Below are 16,985 nucleotides of genomic sequence, written 5' to 3'. Positions count from 1 at the left end.
TGTAGAAAAAACGTACAGAGGACAGTTATCACATTTTGCTTGAGATTAGCTACACATCAAAGCAATCTCCGCACCCTTGATGCAACGGCGTACATGCTTCAAATAGTATTTTCTTCATTTATAAGTGATCGATTTTTTTGTTACAATAAAAGTAGGCCTAGAGGTATTTTAACTTTGACTTATAATACTCAAAACGGTATCTTATCCTTGTGAAACTGCCATTATCAATAGTCTCTTGTGCGAGACAGCGCAGACATTTCAATAGAGAATGAAATGAACATTCAACCACGAGCAACAGTCCATCTGCCTCTGCTGGCCAGGATGCAGCAATATGTGGTCATAACGCCTCATCCATTACAGTACGCATGAGCTCTGTCTCTCCACACTGTGGCCCAGATTCCTGGAAGGCGCACTGGATTCGTGCTGCTCATCCCACACCAGTCACTAGTCATGCTCAGGGTCGACACTACCCGCTTTTGTTGAGCAGGGTCGCCTTTGCCTGCAGGCACCCAGAGTGCAAGGCTGAGACCTGGACTGGGTGGGCATGCGCGGAATTCAGATCAGGGTGATATGTGGGCAGCGAGCGTCACAAACAGAATGAGGAGATTGAAGCAGAACTGGGCATGACTGGCCTGGCGTTTGGCCCGCCACGATCACAGCAGCATCTCAGAGGGCAGAAGGGCTTCTGCTCCTTCGTCATCAGCAACAATGGCCCCTGTGTGGACAAATCACTCAAGACGACCCACCCACAGCGGCACTGTGACCTCAGCCTCTGCAAAGATGTGGAGTTTGGAGTCTTAAGCTGATGATACACGGGGCTACTTTTTGAGCAATATTGATGGGCAATCTTGCTAGTGGCAAGTCCGACTATGTTTTGAACAGAGCGGTGGTGCGTGGACGGTGGCAGAGTGATGGGGGAAGGGGATTACGTTAGTAATCTTAACTCATTACCACTGACGGCAACATTGCCCAGCACCATTGCTCTAAAAGTTGCTCCGTGTATCATCACGTCCTCATCCAAATATAGCTGTTGGAAGAGGGCAACTCCTCTGCTATTAGAGGCCAACTGCTCGTTTCAAATCACAACTAATCCTTCTTGAATATGAAGAAACATGCAGTAGCTTACCAACAATAAGAAACCTCAACTTCATTTGAAGTAACAAGATCAGAACTAACAGGTTGTGTTTAATTTAGAATACAGACCATTTCAAGTACAGATTTTAAAACAAAGTGGAAGAAGTATTGTGTAATGTAGAATAGTTCATACAAACATAAAGGCAAACACTTTTACATTAATAATTACACAGTCAGGAGATGCCACATCCTGCGCTTTAGCTTGAAATTATGCAGAGGTCAATGCACCCACATGGTGCACGTAACTCACTCACAGAGCTGTCTAATGCACTTAGAGGTTTTATGACATGGGAACCTGTTATGCACAAATACTTAAAAGTCAGTCTGATAAATACATCATCAGATGAGTCATTTTCTCGTCTTTTTCTTCTTTGATTTCTCAGCATCATCGTGGGCCTTCCTCTTGGCAGCAAGTTTATTAGCCTGTAAGAGGTGAATTTATGCACAGTTAAGGAATTTTAGACGTCTGAACTCTGAGGGTTATCGCTGGGCTTGAATGTACTCTACACACAGCAGCTACACAATACTGTCTAAAATTCTCAGTCCGAGATAAGCTGCCCGATAGTGAAAAAAAAAAAAGTAAGAATGTTATCTGTAACCATGGCAGCACAAACAGACTTATCTATAACTAATTTTTAATCAACAAAATGGAACAAACCTCTCGGACTTTTCTCTTCTTTCCAAACATGATCTTGTCGTAGAGGTACTTCTCCTTTTTCTTCATCATCATGATGGCCAGACGTTTCTCCTCTGCTTTCTCCTCCTGCTCCAAGCGTGCTGGGTTTTCTACCTTCACTTTCCCCGGCGTCACTTTGACTTGCAGAGACTGAAAGGATGACAGATGAGTTGATAAAGATTCCGCCAGTTTGTAAAAACAGGAAAATAAATACATGGCGAGGGAAAAAAAAGGGATCAGGAGTCTCTTACCTTGCCCTGGGACCTTTGTTCTTCCATCTTCTTAAGAGTCTTCTCTTCTGCCTCTTCCTCTTCATCCTCTTCGTTGTCATCATCTTCCTCCTCTTCACCCTCCTCATCTTCACCCTCCTCATCTTCAACCTCCTCATCCTCCTGTTCCTGGGCTATAATGGAAGTAAAATATATAAATTGTGTATCCATAGTCTCTGAATTTACAAAGCTTATATAGTTGTGCACCCCATTTAGGCTTAACTATTTCACAACACTGACTCACAATAGACGAAACAAGGTTTTGTTGACCGACTTATCAAAAGAAAAAATACTTTAGTATCAAATCTAAATTGATGTAAAATAATTGCAAAAAATCAAACAGATTTCACTTGTGTTCACTCCCTACTATGCTGCACCTAATTTATTACTGGTACAGCCAATTGTTTTTAGAAGTCAAATAATCAACTGAATAGCAATCACCAGTGTGTAATCAAGGTGTGACCATGCGTGTATGTGAAAATAGAAAAGCTACCAGGTTTTTCTCCTCGTTGTAAGGCCATGATCTTCAGTTTTTCAGGGGGCACATAGTCTCCATCCTTCTCCTCCACAAATGGAGAGAGGTGGGGGGGCAGAGTCACTCCAAGGAAGTAGTCCTCCACAGGCAGGAGGATTTTGGCATTGACACAATCATATGCCCACTGAGGCTGGATGTAGTACCTAAGACAAATAGTATAGTAAAAGAGAATAACCACTTATGATGTAAGATGTTTATTTTCCTGTTCTTATATATGAAATTATCAGTCCATATCTTATTATATAGAACTGTGGGGATTATACTCTCTGCTAAATAGGGAGTTTGCAGGCATGATTGAAGTGATCTTTTGAAAAGGCAAAGAGCAATAAAGAAAGGAAATGGTCTGTACAACACAAAGAAGAACAGGATTGCTTTGGTGGTAAGAGAAGGGAAATATGCCTCTGAAAGGAGGCATTGTAGAGGATATGGTAATGTACAGGGAGAAACGAGCACAGTCAGTCAGCAGAGACTCTGTATTTAGGAGACATATACTGTAAATCTAATTGTTTAAAAAAAATGACGTGTTCTACTGTTTCAAAAGCAAGAAAGTGTTAAAAACAATGAAAACCACAACATTCCTTTACCTGTTGATATACTGTTTGTCGATGTTGGGTCTGTCAACAATTTGATGCGTGATGGTCTCATCTGTCACCTCGTATGTGCTACCAATGCAAACTGACTTGTCCCAGGACACCTCACCACCAAAACACCTGGAAGACAGCAACAATACACAAAAGATAGAGAAAGGTTTGAAGTTTATAACGTCCAGTGGATTTTCACTACAGCGACTCTCACTCACCTGATGAGAAACGCCAGCGACTCTCTGGGCACTTCCCTGTTGAGGAAGAACTTGAGCCCCTCAAAAAGCTTTTTCTGAGCTTCCTGCTGTTTCTGTTCCTTTTCCCTGGCCTCCATATTTTCCATGTCCTCCTGAAAAAAAGAATGAAAAGGAAACCATTTATTGAGGTATTTTATAATTCCATGAATGCTGGGCCACAAGAAGATGACATTTAAAAATGCAGGTATAGTTGTTGTGATAACACTGAACTAAAAAAAGGGAACAAAAGCCTGAGTCCTAGAAAGCAAATTAAGGTTAAAAAAAAAAAAAAAAAAAAAAAAGCCGGCCCAACAGCAGCTCAGGGGTGTTTGGTGTCTATATCAATGCAGTCAGGTCCCCAATGAATGAATGTTCATCTGTGTGGCCCACATTCCCACACAATGTCTCAATGGGCTTTAGAGGCCCACGACAAGAACAGTTACCAACCCAGCTCAAGGTCTCTTAACAAGAAAACTCTCAAATAGAAAAATAGTGATATATGCTAATGTATTTATTTTGTTTCCATGGATGCAAACACTGGCAATATACTCATGAAATGATTATAATATTATTACTAATTTGATACAATTTTGGAAGACATGATTGCAGCAAAATCATATTAACGACTGAAGCCCAGTAATAACAGTGATACTAATAAAAAAAAAGAAATACAACCAAAATGATGGCCATTTCAACCACACTGTCCAAAGAACTAAGGAGCCCAGGAGCTGAACTCAGGAACTGAAAGTCCTTTTAACACATTTGTGTTTCATTTGCACTACATCTCAGGAAGCATGCAAGTTAATTTGTAGTTCTTTGAATTAACGCTTGCGCAAAGACTGAAAGAATGACATGACATATTGCAGCTGTTTTAAGGGCTTGTCTTTGACCCATCAAACAAATCAGCGTCGTGAACTACGGTATACAGTACTGTCATAAAAACAGACGACTCCCTTTCTATTAAACCTGAAAAGAGCGACTGCCCAAGCCTATTGAGAAACTCAAACCAGTTTGGCTTCCCAGGGTAAGAAACATCTTTTCCTTACCAACCAAACCTGAAGCTGTAATCCCCAGTCTCACACCTCTAAAAGCTTTGACTCCTCTGACAAAGACATGTTACCAGTTACCTCTGCCCTCAGAGACCAATTAATTTGTTTTTCCTGAATGTTTTGATGAAATTTCTCATTATCGTTACTATGATCTCAATGTTTTATTCTCAGTGTTTTTAGATAAGACACAGCAAATCATATTTTGTGAACAAGTTTTCTTACCCCGTCAGCAGGAAACTGGTCGACTTCAGCCTCCTCCTCCTCTGCAGTTGAAACCACCCGCGCCAGACTGGCACTCAGAGCTGACAGTTTCTGCTCAGCCAAGAACAACAGGATTAGAACTACAGTCCCTAATTTAATTGTTCACACCTACGCATCACTGCTGTCAACAAACAGATTAAGGAAAGTACATGGTTTTAAGTAACCTGATTTTCCAAATAACAATGTGCAGAAGTATGTCTGGTACGCAATGTAATATCTTACTTTATCACTTTAAAATAAGTAAAGTGGAAGGACAGTAGTGTGTATTGTTTTTACAAGATAAATAAATTTTTGTGGAACCACTGCTTTGCATCAGGTTTAATGAATGTCCTTTCTTGCAAAGGAACAGAATCAAACCACCAGATGCAATCACAAAGAACAAGGCAGTGCTCATCTCTCCAGGTTTGTAGAATATTCCCTCAATATTATTAAACCTCTGTGTTTTTGCATCTGATAAGCCATCAAACTCATGGATCCATGAATCAAACTGGCCTTTAAAGTGCAATTTATACTTCTGCGTCAAATCTCCTGACGTGCACCTCCTCAAAAATGTAACTACACATTGAGTCGACGCAGACCGTAAGCTCTGATTGGTCGGCTGGGTAGCCTCGCAATGCCTCCGAGCCAACCGGAAGTATCCCGCGCTTTGAAGTAACATTTACTAGCGGCCAAAACGGCGGCTGTAACACAGTGAATCAATATAATTGACCGTCGCAACACGAGCGAAATGACTCGTTTCGCTATCAGAATTTGATCCACTCGGTCGGTAACATTTGAAAAGGCTACACCAGCCGCACGTTTACAATTTTACCCCCATTTACGTTAGTGGAGTGCTAAACCGGAAGTTAGCCTGCACGGCCAGCAAAAGTCAACACAGTGGACGCTGTAGCGCTACTGCTGACTAGCGTTTGGGGGTGTACAAGTATAAATGTATGGCCTTAAGGATATAAGTACTTTAAAGATTGACCGGTACTTAAATCTGTTAACTGGCTTATGCTTAACACACATTTTTTTATTCTACTGATGTGATAGCAGACAGCCACAATGTACAGAGTACTGATGTATCAAGCCATGCAGTGTTTTATTTTGTCCAGGTTACGACATAGCTGTCTAAGGTTTGTGCTTCCACCCAGATACAATGGCGGGGAAGGAATGTTGTTTGTGCTGCTCACAGCATTAACAAAAACGTTTTAAAATACCAAAGCAATGTGTCTGTTCAGAAATAATCCTAATTATAATCCTGGCTGCTCCACAGTGAATCCACAGACGTCACTGTGATCATTTTCCAATGTCACAAGCACCATAAACAATCTTCCAACCACCTTCATTATAATCTTAATCTGGGTAAATAAAAACAAATCTATCTATACGATTAAATACCAGTAGAGGTGAGAGTGAACGGTTTAACAGATCCTTTAAAATGAATCAAGATAATGAGCCTCACCTCCAAGTAGCTTTCTGAATTCATGGCATAGTCAGCTTCATCCTTTTCCTTCAGCTCCGTTTCTGCTTTACTGTCCAACTGCAAAAGGAGGGATGACATTAACAGTAGTGCTAATAACCATAAATACCTTTCGCAATCATGCAGTGTCATTGTTAACAATTCCTTATCACAAATGGAACATAACAGAAATATGCCACAAAAGGATTTAAAGGCTTGAGAATATATATGTTTGCGTAACGTAATATCTGTGACCACACATAATCAAGACAGATAAATAAGGCGTGTTTTCACATTCCAAGATACCTTTGGTGGGTAGACCAAGTTGAGGGAATGGTAGAGTCTGAAGTTAACGAACCCCAGGAGAGTGGTGTACATCTCTGTGAACGTTGCCATTACTCTGTAGTCGACATCTGTTGGATGCTGTAAGAGCAAAAAAGTAAGAGCTATTTACACAAAAGAGTAACTCTTAGGGCTGCAGCTAACAACGCTTTTAGCAATCAAGTATTCTACAGATAAAATCAAGTCATCGTTTAAGAAGTACTTTTGCTTGGCCGCTCCGCGGACCTGATGCTAGACCGGGTGCTTTCTGATCAGATGCCGTCGTGCTGTTGCGGTAGGCTACATACGTTTCGTTTTACAGTGGACAGGCTGTAAAATTATAGAGTTGTTGTTTTCTTTTAGATTGAAATGATCCCATACTTTAGACATACCTCCTTCTTCGTCCCTCGCTATTTTCTCTCGCTTCCTCCACTTTGCAAACAGCGCCATCATAATCATGTTGTGTTCACTTGATCACTGTAAGTGCCAGGTGCGACAGTAATAAATATCCGTGTGAAACAGCGCGCTATATAGTTATATGAATTAAAACGAAGCATCGATGCAAAGAATTTTTAGTATTCGAATTAATTGATAAATCGTTTCAGCCCTAGTAACTCTGCTCCATCAGCTAAAACTGCCTAAAGCTCTCGTGTGTCACAGCAACAGTGTTTGTTTATGTGTTCAAATGCTGACAAAGCTGTGCAATCTTCAGTGTAATCCCATAATAATCAAGTGAGTGCTTATTATTTAGCATTATCACCATGGACGGCATATCGTCATTCACTTACATCATGGGCGAACTGATATGGCACCAACCAGGTAATGAGCTGTCCCATCACCTCAGCTTGGTAATATATTCCCTTGATGGAGATGAAAACCTATCAGGAACAGAGACGTGTAAGTTAATTACAAAACTGACGTCAATGAACTCAAAACACTACAATATACAGCCCTCCCCCCATTTACATGTCAATAACTAAAGCAGCCTGGTGGTTGCTGCACAGTGTAAAGTGGCACCTTTCTGAGAGCACGAGATGCAATCACAAAGTTCATCCACTCCACAGTGAGGCGTCTGCACAGCTGGATTGTCTGAACGTGGCATTTTCCTGTTCGGGCGAACGTGGAAAAGAGAAAACACATGCAGAGGGCATCGTCGATATCCCGGAGAGCATCAATGAAGGTGGGGTACCTGCCACAAAAAACAGAGCACCAGTGAGGCAACACAACTTGAGACATTTAAAAAAAAAAAAGAGAAAAAAAAAAGGCAAAATAAAATGTGTTTATTAGTTTTTTTCAAAGAACCCCCTTCCCATCATTTCTGCTTATACTCTCCAACTTGACTTTCCACAGAGAAAGTCAACTACGCTCAACAATGCCCTCCTACGGTGAGTGGGGAGAATAACACTGCTTCACCTTTCTTTGATGATGTGGTCCAATTTATAGGTCGGCTTGTTCTCCTTCAGTCTCTCCACTGCAGACCATTCTGTTTTTCCATAAGCCCTCTTGAGTTTGCGTACAAATACCTGTTAAGACCAAACATTTCCACAATAAGACAGTGTTCACATTTCCCACCATTACTGCAAAAACATCTCAAAAGAAGGAACAAGAATGTCCTACAACAAGGAACAAATTACATTTGCAAAAGACAATTTTCTAACATAGGAAAATAGACTGATTCTTTTGTGTTAAATTGTTTCCACAACCAATTAATACAGTACAATTAAGAGCATTTTACATACCACATTAAAGTGTTGCTTTTAAGCATGTCCATACGATTCTATTGGATTTGATATTTAAAAATAATAGGCAAAACATGACCGAGATACCTTGTAGTCTCTGAACTTTGCAACGATTGGCTCATGCAGCAGAAAGCGGATGTCTTTGAGCAGGTAGAAGGTCCTCGCGGCCGTAGAGCCCTTGTTCACCTTCTTCTTGTGCTTGGGCTCATGAGGGTAGATGCCTTTAAGGATGCACAGTCGCCTGAAAATCAGAGAGGCATGAGGAATTATTTAGCTGTGACATGGCCGCTGTTTGGGTGCGTCTTGTCCTGACACTTATATGTGCTTAGGAATCGGGTGAGATGCTGTGATGATATCTACCTTGTAGCGCCTAAACGATTAATCGATGAAAGTGACCCACAAACAATTTGGTGACTGAAGAGCAGTTTTAGTCATCCAGTCTCTGCAATGATTTATTTCAATTTAATCTGAATATCTTTAGGGTCTGGCCTGCTGGTCCCACAAAACGATCATTTAAGATTTGAAAGTAGAGATAGTATTAGATGGCTGAAATTATTAACTTGGGGAAAAAAAAGTCAGATTAATCACTGGTGAAATTAATCACTGGTGCAACACTAATTCCAAACAATGACAAAATGTGTCAATCAAATGAGATTTTTTTAACAGTTTATCCGATGGTAGAAACTACCTGGATATCTCTGGTTGTATAAGGCCATTGCAGACAATGTTGCAAATCACCAAGTAGGACTGTATTTAATGGAGTATTACAGGATTAGCCACAAACATTCCCATCTGGTTATTTGGTCTAAATTATTTTTTTAATTACATTTTCAGAAAATGTCAGCATACACTCCAGTCAGTATGTCGGCATTTTAACACCACCTGGCTAAACAAAATGTCATCTAGCTTGTAAGTTGTTTAGTTTTTGTTGTTTAAAAGGTGTGTTGATCCAACTTTATGGTCAAATCAGAGTCTGCAGTTTGTGCTGCTGTTGACTTGTTTTGCCTTGTGAGGAGTGTTTCTGGTATTCTGTATAACCTCGAATGGGATGGGAAAAATGTTATAAACATCTCTCAGTAGAGCAGCAACTATTAAATTAATCAGCAACTATTTTAATAATCGATTAATCAGCTTGAGTAATTTTTTAAAGAAAAACTCTCTGGTTCTAGCCTCTTAAATATGAATATTTTCTGGTTTCTTTGCTTCTTAATGACCGTAAACTGAATTTATTTGGGTTGAGGACAAAACGAGACATTTGAGGACGTCTTCTTTGGGAAACAGATCGACTTTTATTACCATTTTCTGATGTTTTACAGAAACAACTAATAGATTATTCGAGAAAATAATCAACCATGAAATAAATTGTTAGTTGCAGCAATCTTAGTATAATGCAGTACAATTCACGAGTAACGTTATTAAACTACAACTCGCAAAGGGGTGGGCAAAAAACTTAACTATGTATACCTAATAAAATGAGTGTACGTCGATAAAAAAAAAAACACATTCACCACGATACAAGGTTGTTTCCAATTCGCCCAACCTCATTACAATCAACACGGTAACGTCACCTGAAATCCGGGAGGCTCAGCTGCAACTTCTTGCGAGCTTTGTTTCTGGTGATGTAGTTGGTGGCAGAACCCCTCTCAAACTGGGGGAAAAAAGACAGACGATCACGTTAAACACCCATAAATTATATGGCTTTAATTCATACTCCGATTAACTAGATGGTTTGACCTCAAATGTTCATCTGCAACCAATGTGTTGCAGAAAAACAAACTCCAGCTAGCTCCGTTAGCTAACTAGCTAGCCGGGATGCTACAGCAGTTAAAGTGCTCGAGCCTGACATTAGCCCGACGTCAACTCTTACCTTTTTCTTTTGAAGACCTCCCATTTACAAACGATATGTGACTTTTTGCAGATGTTTAGCAAATGGTCTACAAATCCAGCAGTTAACACGCGAACACAACGCTCGCTACCAACTCAGGCAGCCGATGCACGTGTCGTTTGACATGCGCGGAGGAGGCGGTGCAAGCAGTAACAAGGACCCACGTGAGGGGTCGACCTTGGTCTGCCTGCATAGAAACCAATCTAACAAACATACCTCGCGTTTGCTCTTTAAACTTTTGATGTATTTTAATGCACTCGCGCTTCCGTTTTTAGTATATCGGATTAAGTTTGATCTGCCATGTGTCAATATCATGCACTTGAACTTTTTTAGTTTGTGTGCACCAATTCCTCCAAAATACGTTTTTATTTCATTGGAATTTTAAAACATTACAGACAGGAAACAATATTTTCAACTCATTCTGAAAAAACTAACAGGCAAATGTTTAAAAATGTCTACAAAATAAGTTAATATGTAATTGTGTAAGCACTGTCCAGATTTTAAGCCTGGTCAACTAGAAATATATAATCTGAATAAATTGACTTGAAATAATAATGCAAGGTTCAACCACATCTGAGCCCCACCCCATTCTCTTCTCCTCCTCCCCTGTTGATGCCAGAAATGCTTGAGAGATGCAGATTGGAGATGAGCAGGAGCAGTGAGTGAGAATGAAAAATAGTGAGAGAAATATAAAAAGCTAGATACAGAGAAATATACTCAGAGAGAAATTAGACTTTGGAAGGAAATCTCAGGATATGTGTGAAGCATTTCATCAGTTCATCATGGGGTTACGACTTTTTATAAAGGAGTATTTTCTTGGTTTCTGGGACTACGAGACACCAAAGGTGATGGTGGTTAGAAACAGAACTCTTGGAGTAATTTACAGAGGCGTTCAGTTTCTTGTGATCACCTATTTCATCTGGTAAGCTTCATGTTGCAGGCCCAGTGTTTGTTGTAGAGGAATACTCTATGAAATTGTTGATTTTTCTACATATGTTGTTATCAGATGTATCTTTTGTTTGCTTGAACGCTTCTTGGGGCTTGTATTTTGCCATCAATATGTAATACAATGCAATACTCAAACCCAAGAATGGCATTTTTTCAACTGTAAACAAATAAACAGCATAATTGATGTAAACAAAGCTAATATTAAGAATTATGGTTGAGTCTCTCTGTACATTTTATACATAATATACATCTTATTTTTTTTCAAATCTAATCTATTTCTTAGATTAGATGTGTTGTTTTATGATTGAAGGGCTTCAGCAAAGAGGGCTGAACAGATCCAGGGTAGTCTGATAACTTCAACATAAAGTGACATCAACAACAGAAAATGTGATATTAGGTCTGTCTGTTCTATCATCCTGAAGGTATGTCTTCATAAGTCAGAAAGCGTACCAAGAGAGTGAAACTCGTCCAGACAGCTCAGTTTACACATGCATGAAAGGCTACGCAGTACATGGAGATGATGTCTTTGATACTGTGGAGTACGCTCAACCCTCAGAGGTGAGTTCAGAACAAAACACTCCATCACAATCAAAGACGTTTCACTACTCTGTCAGCATAATGATCGCTTCACAGCAGAGTAAACCGTACTGAATTAATGTTATTTTCGTGGCATTTCCCTCACAGGGTGGTGATGTGATTAGCACGATATTGAGACGAGAAGTTACATATGATCAGAGGCAAGGAACCTGCGCCGAGGTGAGAGGTCAACAAAAGCTTTTTCAACAATAACAGCTGCTAGCATGCAAGGAAAGGCAATGCTATAAAAGTCTATCAGTTACAAAGACACCTTTATTCTCTTATGAGTGAGCATCTGTCTTATTTAACTTCAGCATTTCACAGTTGCCAATGCCAACTGTACGACCGACACTGACTGTGTCCAGGGAGAGGTTGACTTTGATGGCCATGGTACTGTTTTTATTCCTCACAAGATTTTTCTTCAAGCTTAATACATCTGTGTTTGCCACAGTGTCTTTTATCTCTTCATAACACTTTCTTACAGGCAGAAGGACCGGCAGATGTGTTCAGTACTACAACCACACCTTCAAAACCTGTGAGATCCAAACCTGGTGTCCTATTGAGGAGTACGCTGTAGTACGGTAAGGCAGATGATAGATAATCTCAGTCAGGTTGGTTGATCCAGTTGAACTCAGGATAAATATCTCAACCCATAGACAAAATAAGAAAAATGTTGCAAAGACAACATCTGATATTATTGATACTGTATAAATATTACAGAAATGAAAAGAAATATCTTTAGACTATTCCAGCTCTAAACACAGACATGGTGGGGGTCTCGAGAAAGCTTAATTGGTACTGTATTATACATGAAATTTCTTTTCCCTTCATCATACCTTTAGCACAGCAATGCAGTGAGCTAAACACACTTGCAATAAAGGCTTAAGACAGCAGTTGGCATTTGAAGTTTTACTGCAAGCAGATGTGAATCTGTGAACACCAGTACTGTACAACAAATATGTAATGATAGTGATTACAAATCAGTTTATATACCATAATGCAGTGGTTCCCAACCTGGGGGTCAGAACCCCCCAAAGGGCAACAAGATAAACCTGATTAACAGGATAGGAAATCAAAAGACACATATTTCTGCTATTTTGACCAACTTTTCCATCCTTTGCTTTTTGCTTGTGAATTACTGGATATTTCAAAACATTCTGACCCTTAAATGTATTCAAATCAGACAATTTAATAAGGTAAATTTGGTTGAGTAGAATGCAGACAAAGCAAGACAAGAAGGCTGGGAACCATGGCCATGAACATTAGACCCACGGAGGGATAATGAGATGATGGGCCTCTAGTTTCCTGGTGTCTGTGTCAAGCCTTTATCCACTGTTAGACCAAAGATGTTGAAAAAATGAATTAATGTTAAGTAACAAGGAAACTGGATTCACATTACTGTCTCTAATGCTAGGAAAAGATCAACATTTAGTCCCTGCAGGAAGTAAAACACAGTAATCCTAACCAATTTAATAAATATTGGGAAAGAATAAGTAAAAAAAAAAGGGCAAAATGTACTACTAGCCCACATTAAATGAACAGCTAACTGTACTTGAAATATTGTATTAGCGGCACATTAGCCTCAGACACGTAGGTTAATGGCTGGTTAGCAATAAACTGAAACGTTATGTCAACAACAGTCACAAAGCAGTTATATAATAGAGCTGAAAATGCTTCAACAAGGGATGCCTGTTAAAATTACTGTGCAGTAGTGGTTGCTACTAGCAGCAAAACGTCTAACTGAAACCAACTGAAAGAAGAAGAATATTACTCTGATTATTTGGTGTCTTCAACAGAGAACCAGCGTTAGTGGAGGCCATCAATTTCACAGTGACAATCAGGAACTCTATCCACTTCCCCAGATTTAAAGTACTGAGGTAGAGTAACTCCACACACACACACACACTGGAGCCAATGCCTCTGGGCATTAGAATAGTAGGCCTACTCCTGTTTTTGTCTTTGGCAGGGGAAATATAAAAGATGCTTCAAACAAGCGTAGCATGAGGTTGTACCTCAATAAGTGTCATTATCATAAGGAGAAAGAGCCCTACTGTCCAAACTTCCGCCTGGGGTACATCGCAGACCAAGCGAGGGAGAGTTTCAGTGAGCTCTGCAGGACTGTGAGTAGGACTTCTTCACCGCAAAAATGTGCTCTATGATATTTTAAGGATGGCACACAGATGATCATTGCTGTTTTTGCTCAGGGAGGAGTCATAGGGGTTTTCATCAACTGGAATTGTAACCTGGACCTGGATCCTTCACACTGTAAACCCACATATTCCTTCCGCCGTCTTGATCTCCGAAAGGATCAGGACATCTCTGGTTACTACTACAGGTGAGCTCAAACACCCAACACTGCCTTTTTTTTGTTCAGTATTTTAAACTGTGTTTGTCACTTTGACTTGTGTACGGTTCTCTGCCTGTATCCTTGTAATTTCTGTGTCATTGTCCAGGTTTGCCAAATATTACAGCAAGGATGGAGTAGAGTCTCGGACACTTATCAAGGCTTATGGCATCCGTCTGGATGTCATAGTTCATGGACATGTAAGTGAATACTCTACAGTGGTGGAAGAAGTATTCAGATCTTTTACTTGTTTAAATGTACTTAGATACTCCACCATCACTAGAGTCATTACATTGCATGCCATTTCTTTTTCAGGCTGGTAAATTCAGTCCCATCCCAACCATCATCAGCACGGTCACTGCCATGACTTCAGTTGGGATTGTGAGTATTCCTTTCTTATCTTGACACTTTGAAGTGGCAGCTATTGACAAACCACAAACTGGTATTTCTTTTCATTTTCACCCCTCCAGTGCACCATCATCTGTGACTGGATAATGCTGACGTTTATTGACAAGAATGAAGTCTACAGTGACAGGAAGTTTGACGAGGTGAGTAAAATGCATCACTTATTCACCTCAACTCATATTGATATTCTTGATATTTTGAGTACTGGATAGCTGAATTCTATGTAGCTGCTTTGGTTTCATGGTCCTGGTATTGTGCATGCTGGCTCACTTAAATTGAAGGATACCTGTCCTCCGCAGATAATCAAGGAGCCCAAGATGCCCATTTCCACAGAGCTCAGCTTCGTCAACAGCTACGGCTCAAACCATTCAGACCTGTCAGACGGTGTGCCGCTGTAATGTCGCCACAGTTGCCTCAGCCCTCGCTGTCCAAGAGTGGGGCCTCTCCTCCATCAGCGACTTAAAACTCCAACTGGTTTCTCAGGTGTCTGCCACAGCTCAGTTATGGACTGCCAACGTTCGCTATATGTGGGAATAAACTGACAGAGGACCACATCGACAGAAGGCATCTTCTGACAGACAAGAGGTTCCCTGCCTGTGCAGTGTATTCAGTTCCTATATCATCTCAAACCTTGATGGACCCCAACTGTACAACAATGCAGTTAATTTTCTTTAACGTCGTTAACGTTTAAAGTCTGAGTTCACCTTTATGATAACTATCAATGTATTGCAGATATTCAGAGAAATAGCCTAAATGTCCTGTATCAACTCGAGTTTCAGACATAAGTATTACCATAATTTTACTAACCGTATATCCTAAAACATTGACCTTCAGTCTTATAAATCTGCATTGTCAACTGCACACCATGTTTGAAAAGTCTTATTATTCTGATTCACTTCCTTCGTCTTTCAACCTGTGTTCAGCATAACGAGAGGACACGGGAGGAAATGGCCAGGAGACGCTCGAGGAGAGCAATGAGCAGTAATCAAATAACACAGACATTTCCCATAAAATGGTTTCTCTAACAAGATTGTGGGGAAGTGTGAATCCATCTGGACGCCTGAGAGCAATACAAATGTCAACGGTGAAGAAAGACTTAAGACGTAATGGGCCGATATCTGCCGTGATAGATGGAGGTGCACAATGGACATGTCACATGTCAGTTTGCGCCTTGTGTGTCTATGACATGTAAAGAGCTGAAAATTCATAAAATCTTACATCTTAAAAGGACTGTGCTTATGTTAATTCATTTCAATGCCAAGCTCAAAAAGAGTGGTCTGATCTAAAGATGCATTGTGGGGCTAACAAGTGAAAATGTAAAGAATTTAGTCACCGTCTAAGTGCACGAGTGCACTCATTCCTACATTTGTACGTGTACACTATGTGTCAGTAAGAAGCTCCAAGGAGCCAATCTAATTGTGCTTCAGATCAGAGTCTGAAATGCGATTACTTGTCTGGGAGACACCCATATGCAGCCAAAATGAGTCATCTGTGGAGCAATGAGGTTAAAGTGATGGAGGTGCATTAAGATCACTGTGATCTAGCCTTGCTCACGGTAATCACTAACCACAAAATTATTTTCCCTAATTAAATAACAGTAAAACATTCAATTCACAACCAGCCAGACACATCTGGGCCCGTATTTATCAAGCTTCTCAGAATTAGAACACTGCTAAGAACTGAATTCTTGGCTCAAAGCTGTGCTTAAAAGTTAGTTATCAAGCATCATAGTCCTACTTTGAGTGAAGTGTAGGACTAAATCTTAAGAGTCAGTCGTGGTGCTGATTACGACACGTTGCTGTGCTGCAAACAGGATTTTGGATGATGATGTAGCCAAGGACCAATCACTGAATATATTTCCTTATTTAAGAATATTCTCACATAAATTCACATTGAAATTCCTAAGAGGAGTTTATATTCAACAAGATATTACATTATGATATAGGCCTACACATTAATAAAGGAAAGATAAAAAAGTTCATCTTTATATGAGCGCCATCAAATGCGCCTACTGTGCCTGTGAAGCCGGCTATTTGCATGAACTATGTTTGATGAAACGCGTGACAGTCTGTGGCAGAGGTGGGACCAAGTCATCGTTTTACAAGTCCGAGTCAAGTCTCAAGTCAAGGACCAACAAGTCCAAGTCAAGTCCAAGTCTTGAACTTTGAGTTTCGAGTCCTAAACAAGACATAATGCGCACTTCACCAAATGTAAAACCATTTCAAAAGTTTTTATAAGTTAAAAACAAAAAAAAATGTATTGAATGAAGCATTAGCCTGTACAGAAAGAAGGCAGAGGTGCAGTTTCACACAACAAATGTTCTATAATTTCATCAATTAAATTAAATGTTCATGTAGGGCTGCTAATTATTTTGGTCAATATTAAGATCACAATTATTTAACAGGATTACTCATTGCCTTCGGAAACATTAAACTATTGAACTTCTAAAATGTAATACTTTCTTTTTAAAAACTATTATATATGCATTAGCATCTAGTAAGCAAGAGGACGACAGCAGCACAGTTTCCCCCAAGTTGACAGCTTTGGGTGACGGATGGGTCACTGAGGGGGCTCTGTGTGTGTGT

The 16,985-nt window shown here is 40.1% G+C and overlaps 3 protein-coding genes across 6 annotated transcripts in view; 1 reads left to right on the top strand and 2 right to left on the bottom strand.

Annotated features, from left to right (window-relative positions):
* Positions 1–1,165: 1,165 nt before the first annotated feature.
* On the bottom strand, positions 1,166–10,292 carry pes (pescadillo). The gene is made up of 15 exons (XM_046035754.1): positions 10,110–10,292; positions 9,811–9,890; positions 8,330–8,483; positions 7,917–8,026; positions 7,521–7,692; positions 7,292–7,381; positions 6,489–6,605; positions 6,186–6,263; positions 4,703–4,792; positions 3,414–3,544; positions 3,199–3,324; positions 2,573–2,757; positions 2,062–2,213; positions 1,793–1,960; positions 1,166–1,557 (listed from the first exon to the last, which is right to left on the bottom strand). The coding sequence occupies exons 1-15, from the start codon at positions 10,131–10,133 to the stop codon at positions 1,483–1,485; spliced, it is 1,752 nt and encodes a 583-aa protein (XP_045891710.1). The 5' UTR covers positions 10,134–10,292; the 3' UTR covers positions 1,166–1,482.
* Positions 10,293–10,305: 13 nt separating this feature from the next.
* p2rx2 (purinergic receptor P2X, ligand-gated ion channel, 2) lies at positions 10,306–15,593 on the top strand. Of its 4 annotated transcripts, none has more exons than XR_006822603.1 (13): positions 10,306–11,049; positions 11,498–11,633; positions 11,760–11,831; positions 11,966–12,041; positions 12,136–12,232; positions 13,448–13,528; positions 13,618–13,771; positions 13,856–13,986; positions 14,105–14,195; positions 14,311–14,376; positions 14,466–14,543; positions 14,700–14,883; positions 15,324–15,593. XR_006822603.1 is itself a non-coding variant. In XM_046035757.1 (12 exons), exons 1-12 carry the CDS (start codon positions 10,760–10,762, stop codon positions 14,796–14,798), a joined length of 1,107 nt encoding a protein of 368 aa, XP_045891713.1. In that variant the 5' UTR covers positions 10,306–10,759; the 3' UTR covers positions 14,799–15,261. The 4 variants fall into 4 exon arrangements, 2 of the variants coding, with proteins under 2 accessions (XP_045891713.1, XP_045891712.1); XR_006822602.1 differs by having other exon boundaries at positions 14,700–14,985; XM_046035757.1 differs by lacking the exon at positions 15,324–15,593 and having other exon boundaries at positions 10,306–10,785; positions 14,700–15,261.
* Positions 15,293–16,985, bottom strand: part of LOC123959896 (dynein axonemal heavy chain 10-like) — a 24,109-nt gene continuing 22,416 nt past the window's right edge. The window contains 1 exon segment of the mRNA XM_046034226.1: positions 15,293–15,313. Within this exon segment, the coding sequence (XP_045890182.1) occupies positions 15,293–15,313 (21 nt within the window).

The sequence above is a fragment of the Micropterus dolomieu genome, linkage group LG21 (assembly GCF_021292245.1).
Source record: "Micropterus dolomieu isolate WLL.071019.BEF.003 ecotype Adirondacks linkage group LG21, ASM2129224v1, whole genome shotgun sequence".
NCBI lineage: Eukaryota > Metazoa > Chordata > Actinopteri > Centrarchiformes > Centrarchidae > Micropterus > Micropterus dolomieu.
The sequence above is the reverse complement of the archived record's forward strand: the minus strand, read 5'-3'. Positions and strand labels throughout refer to the sequence as shown.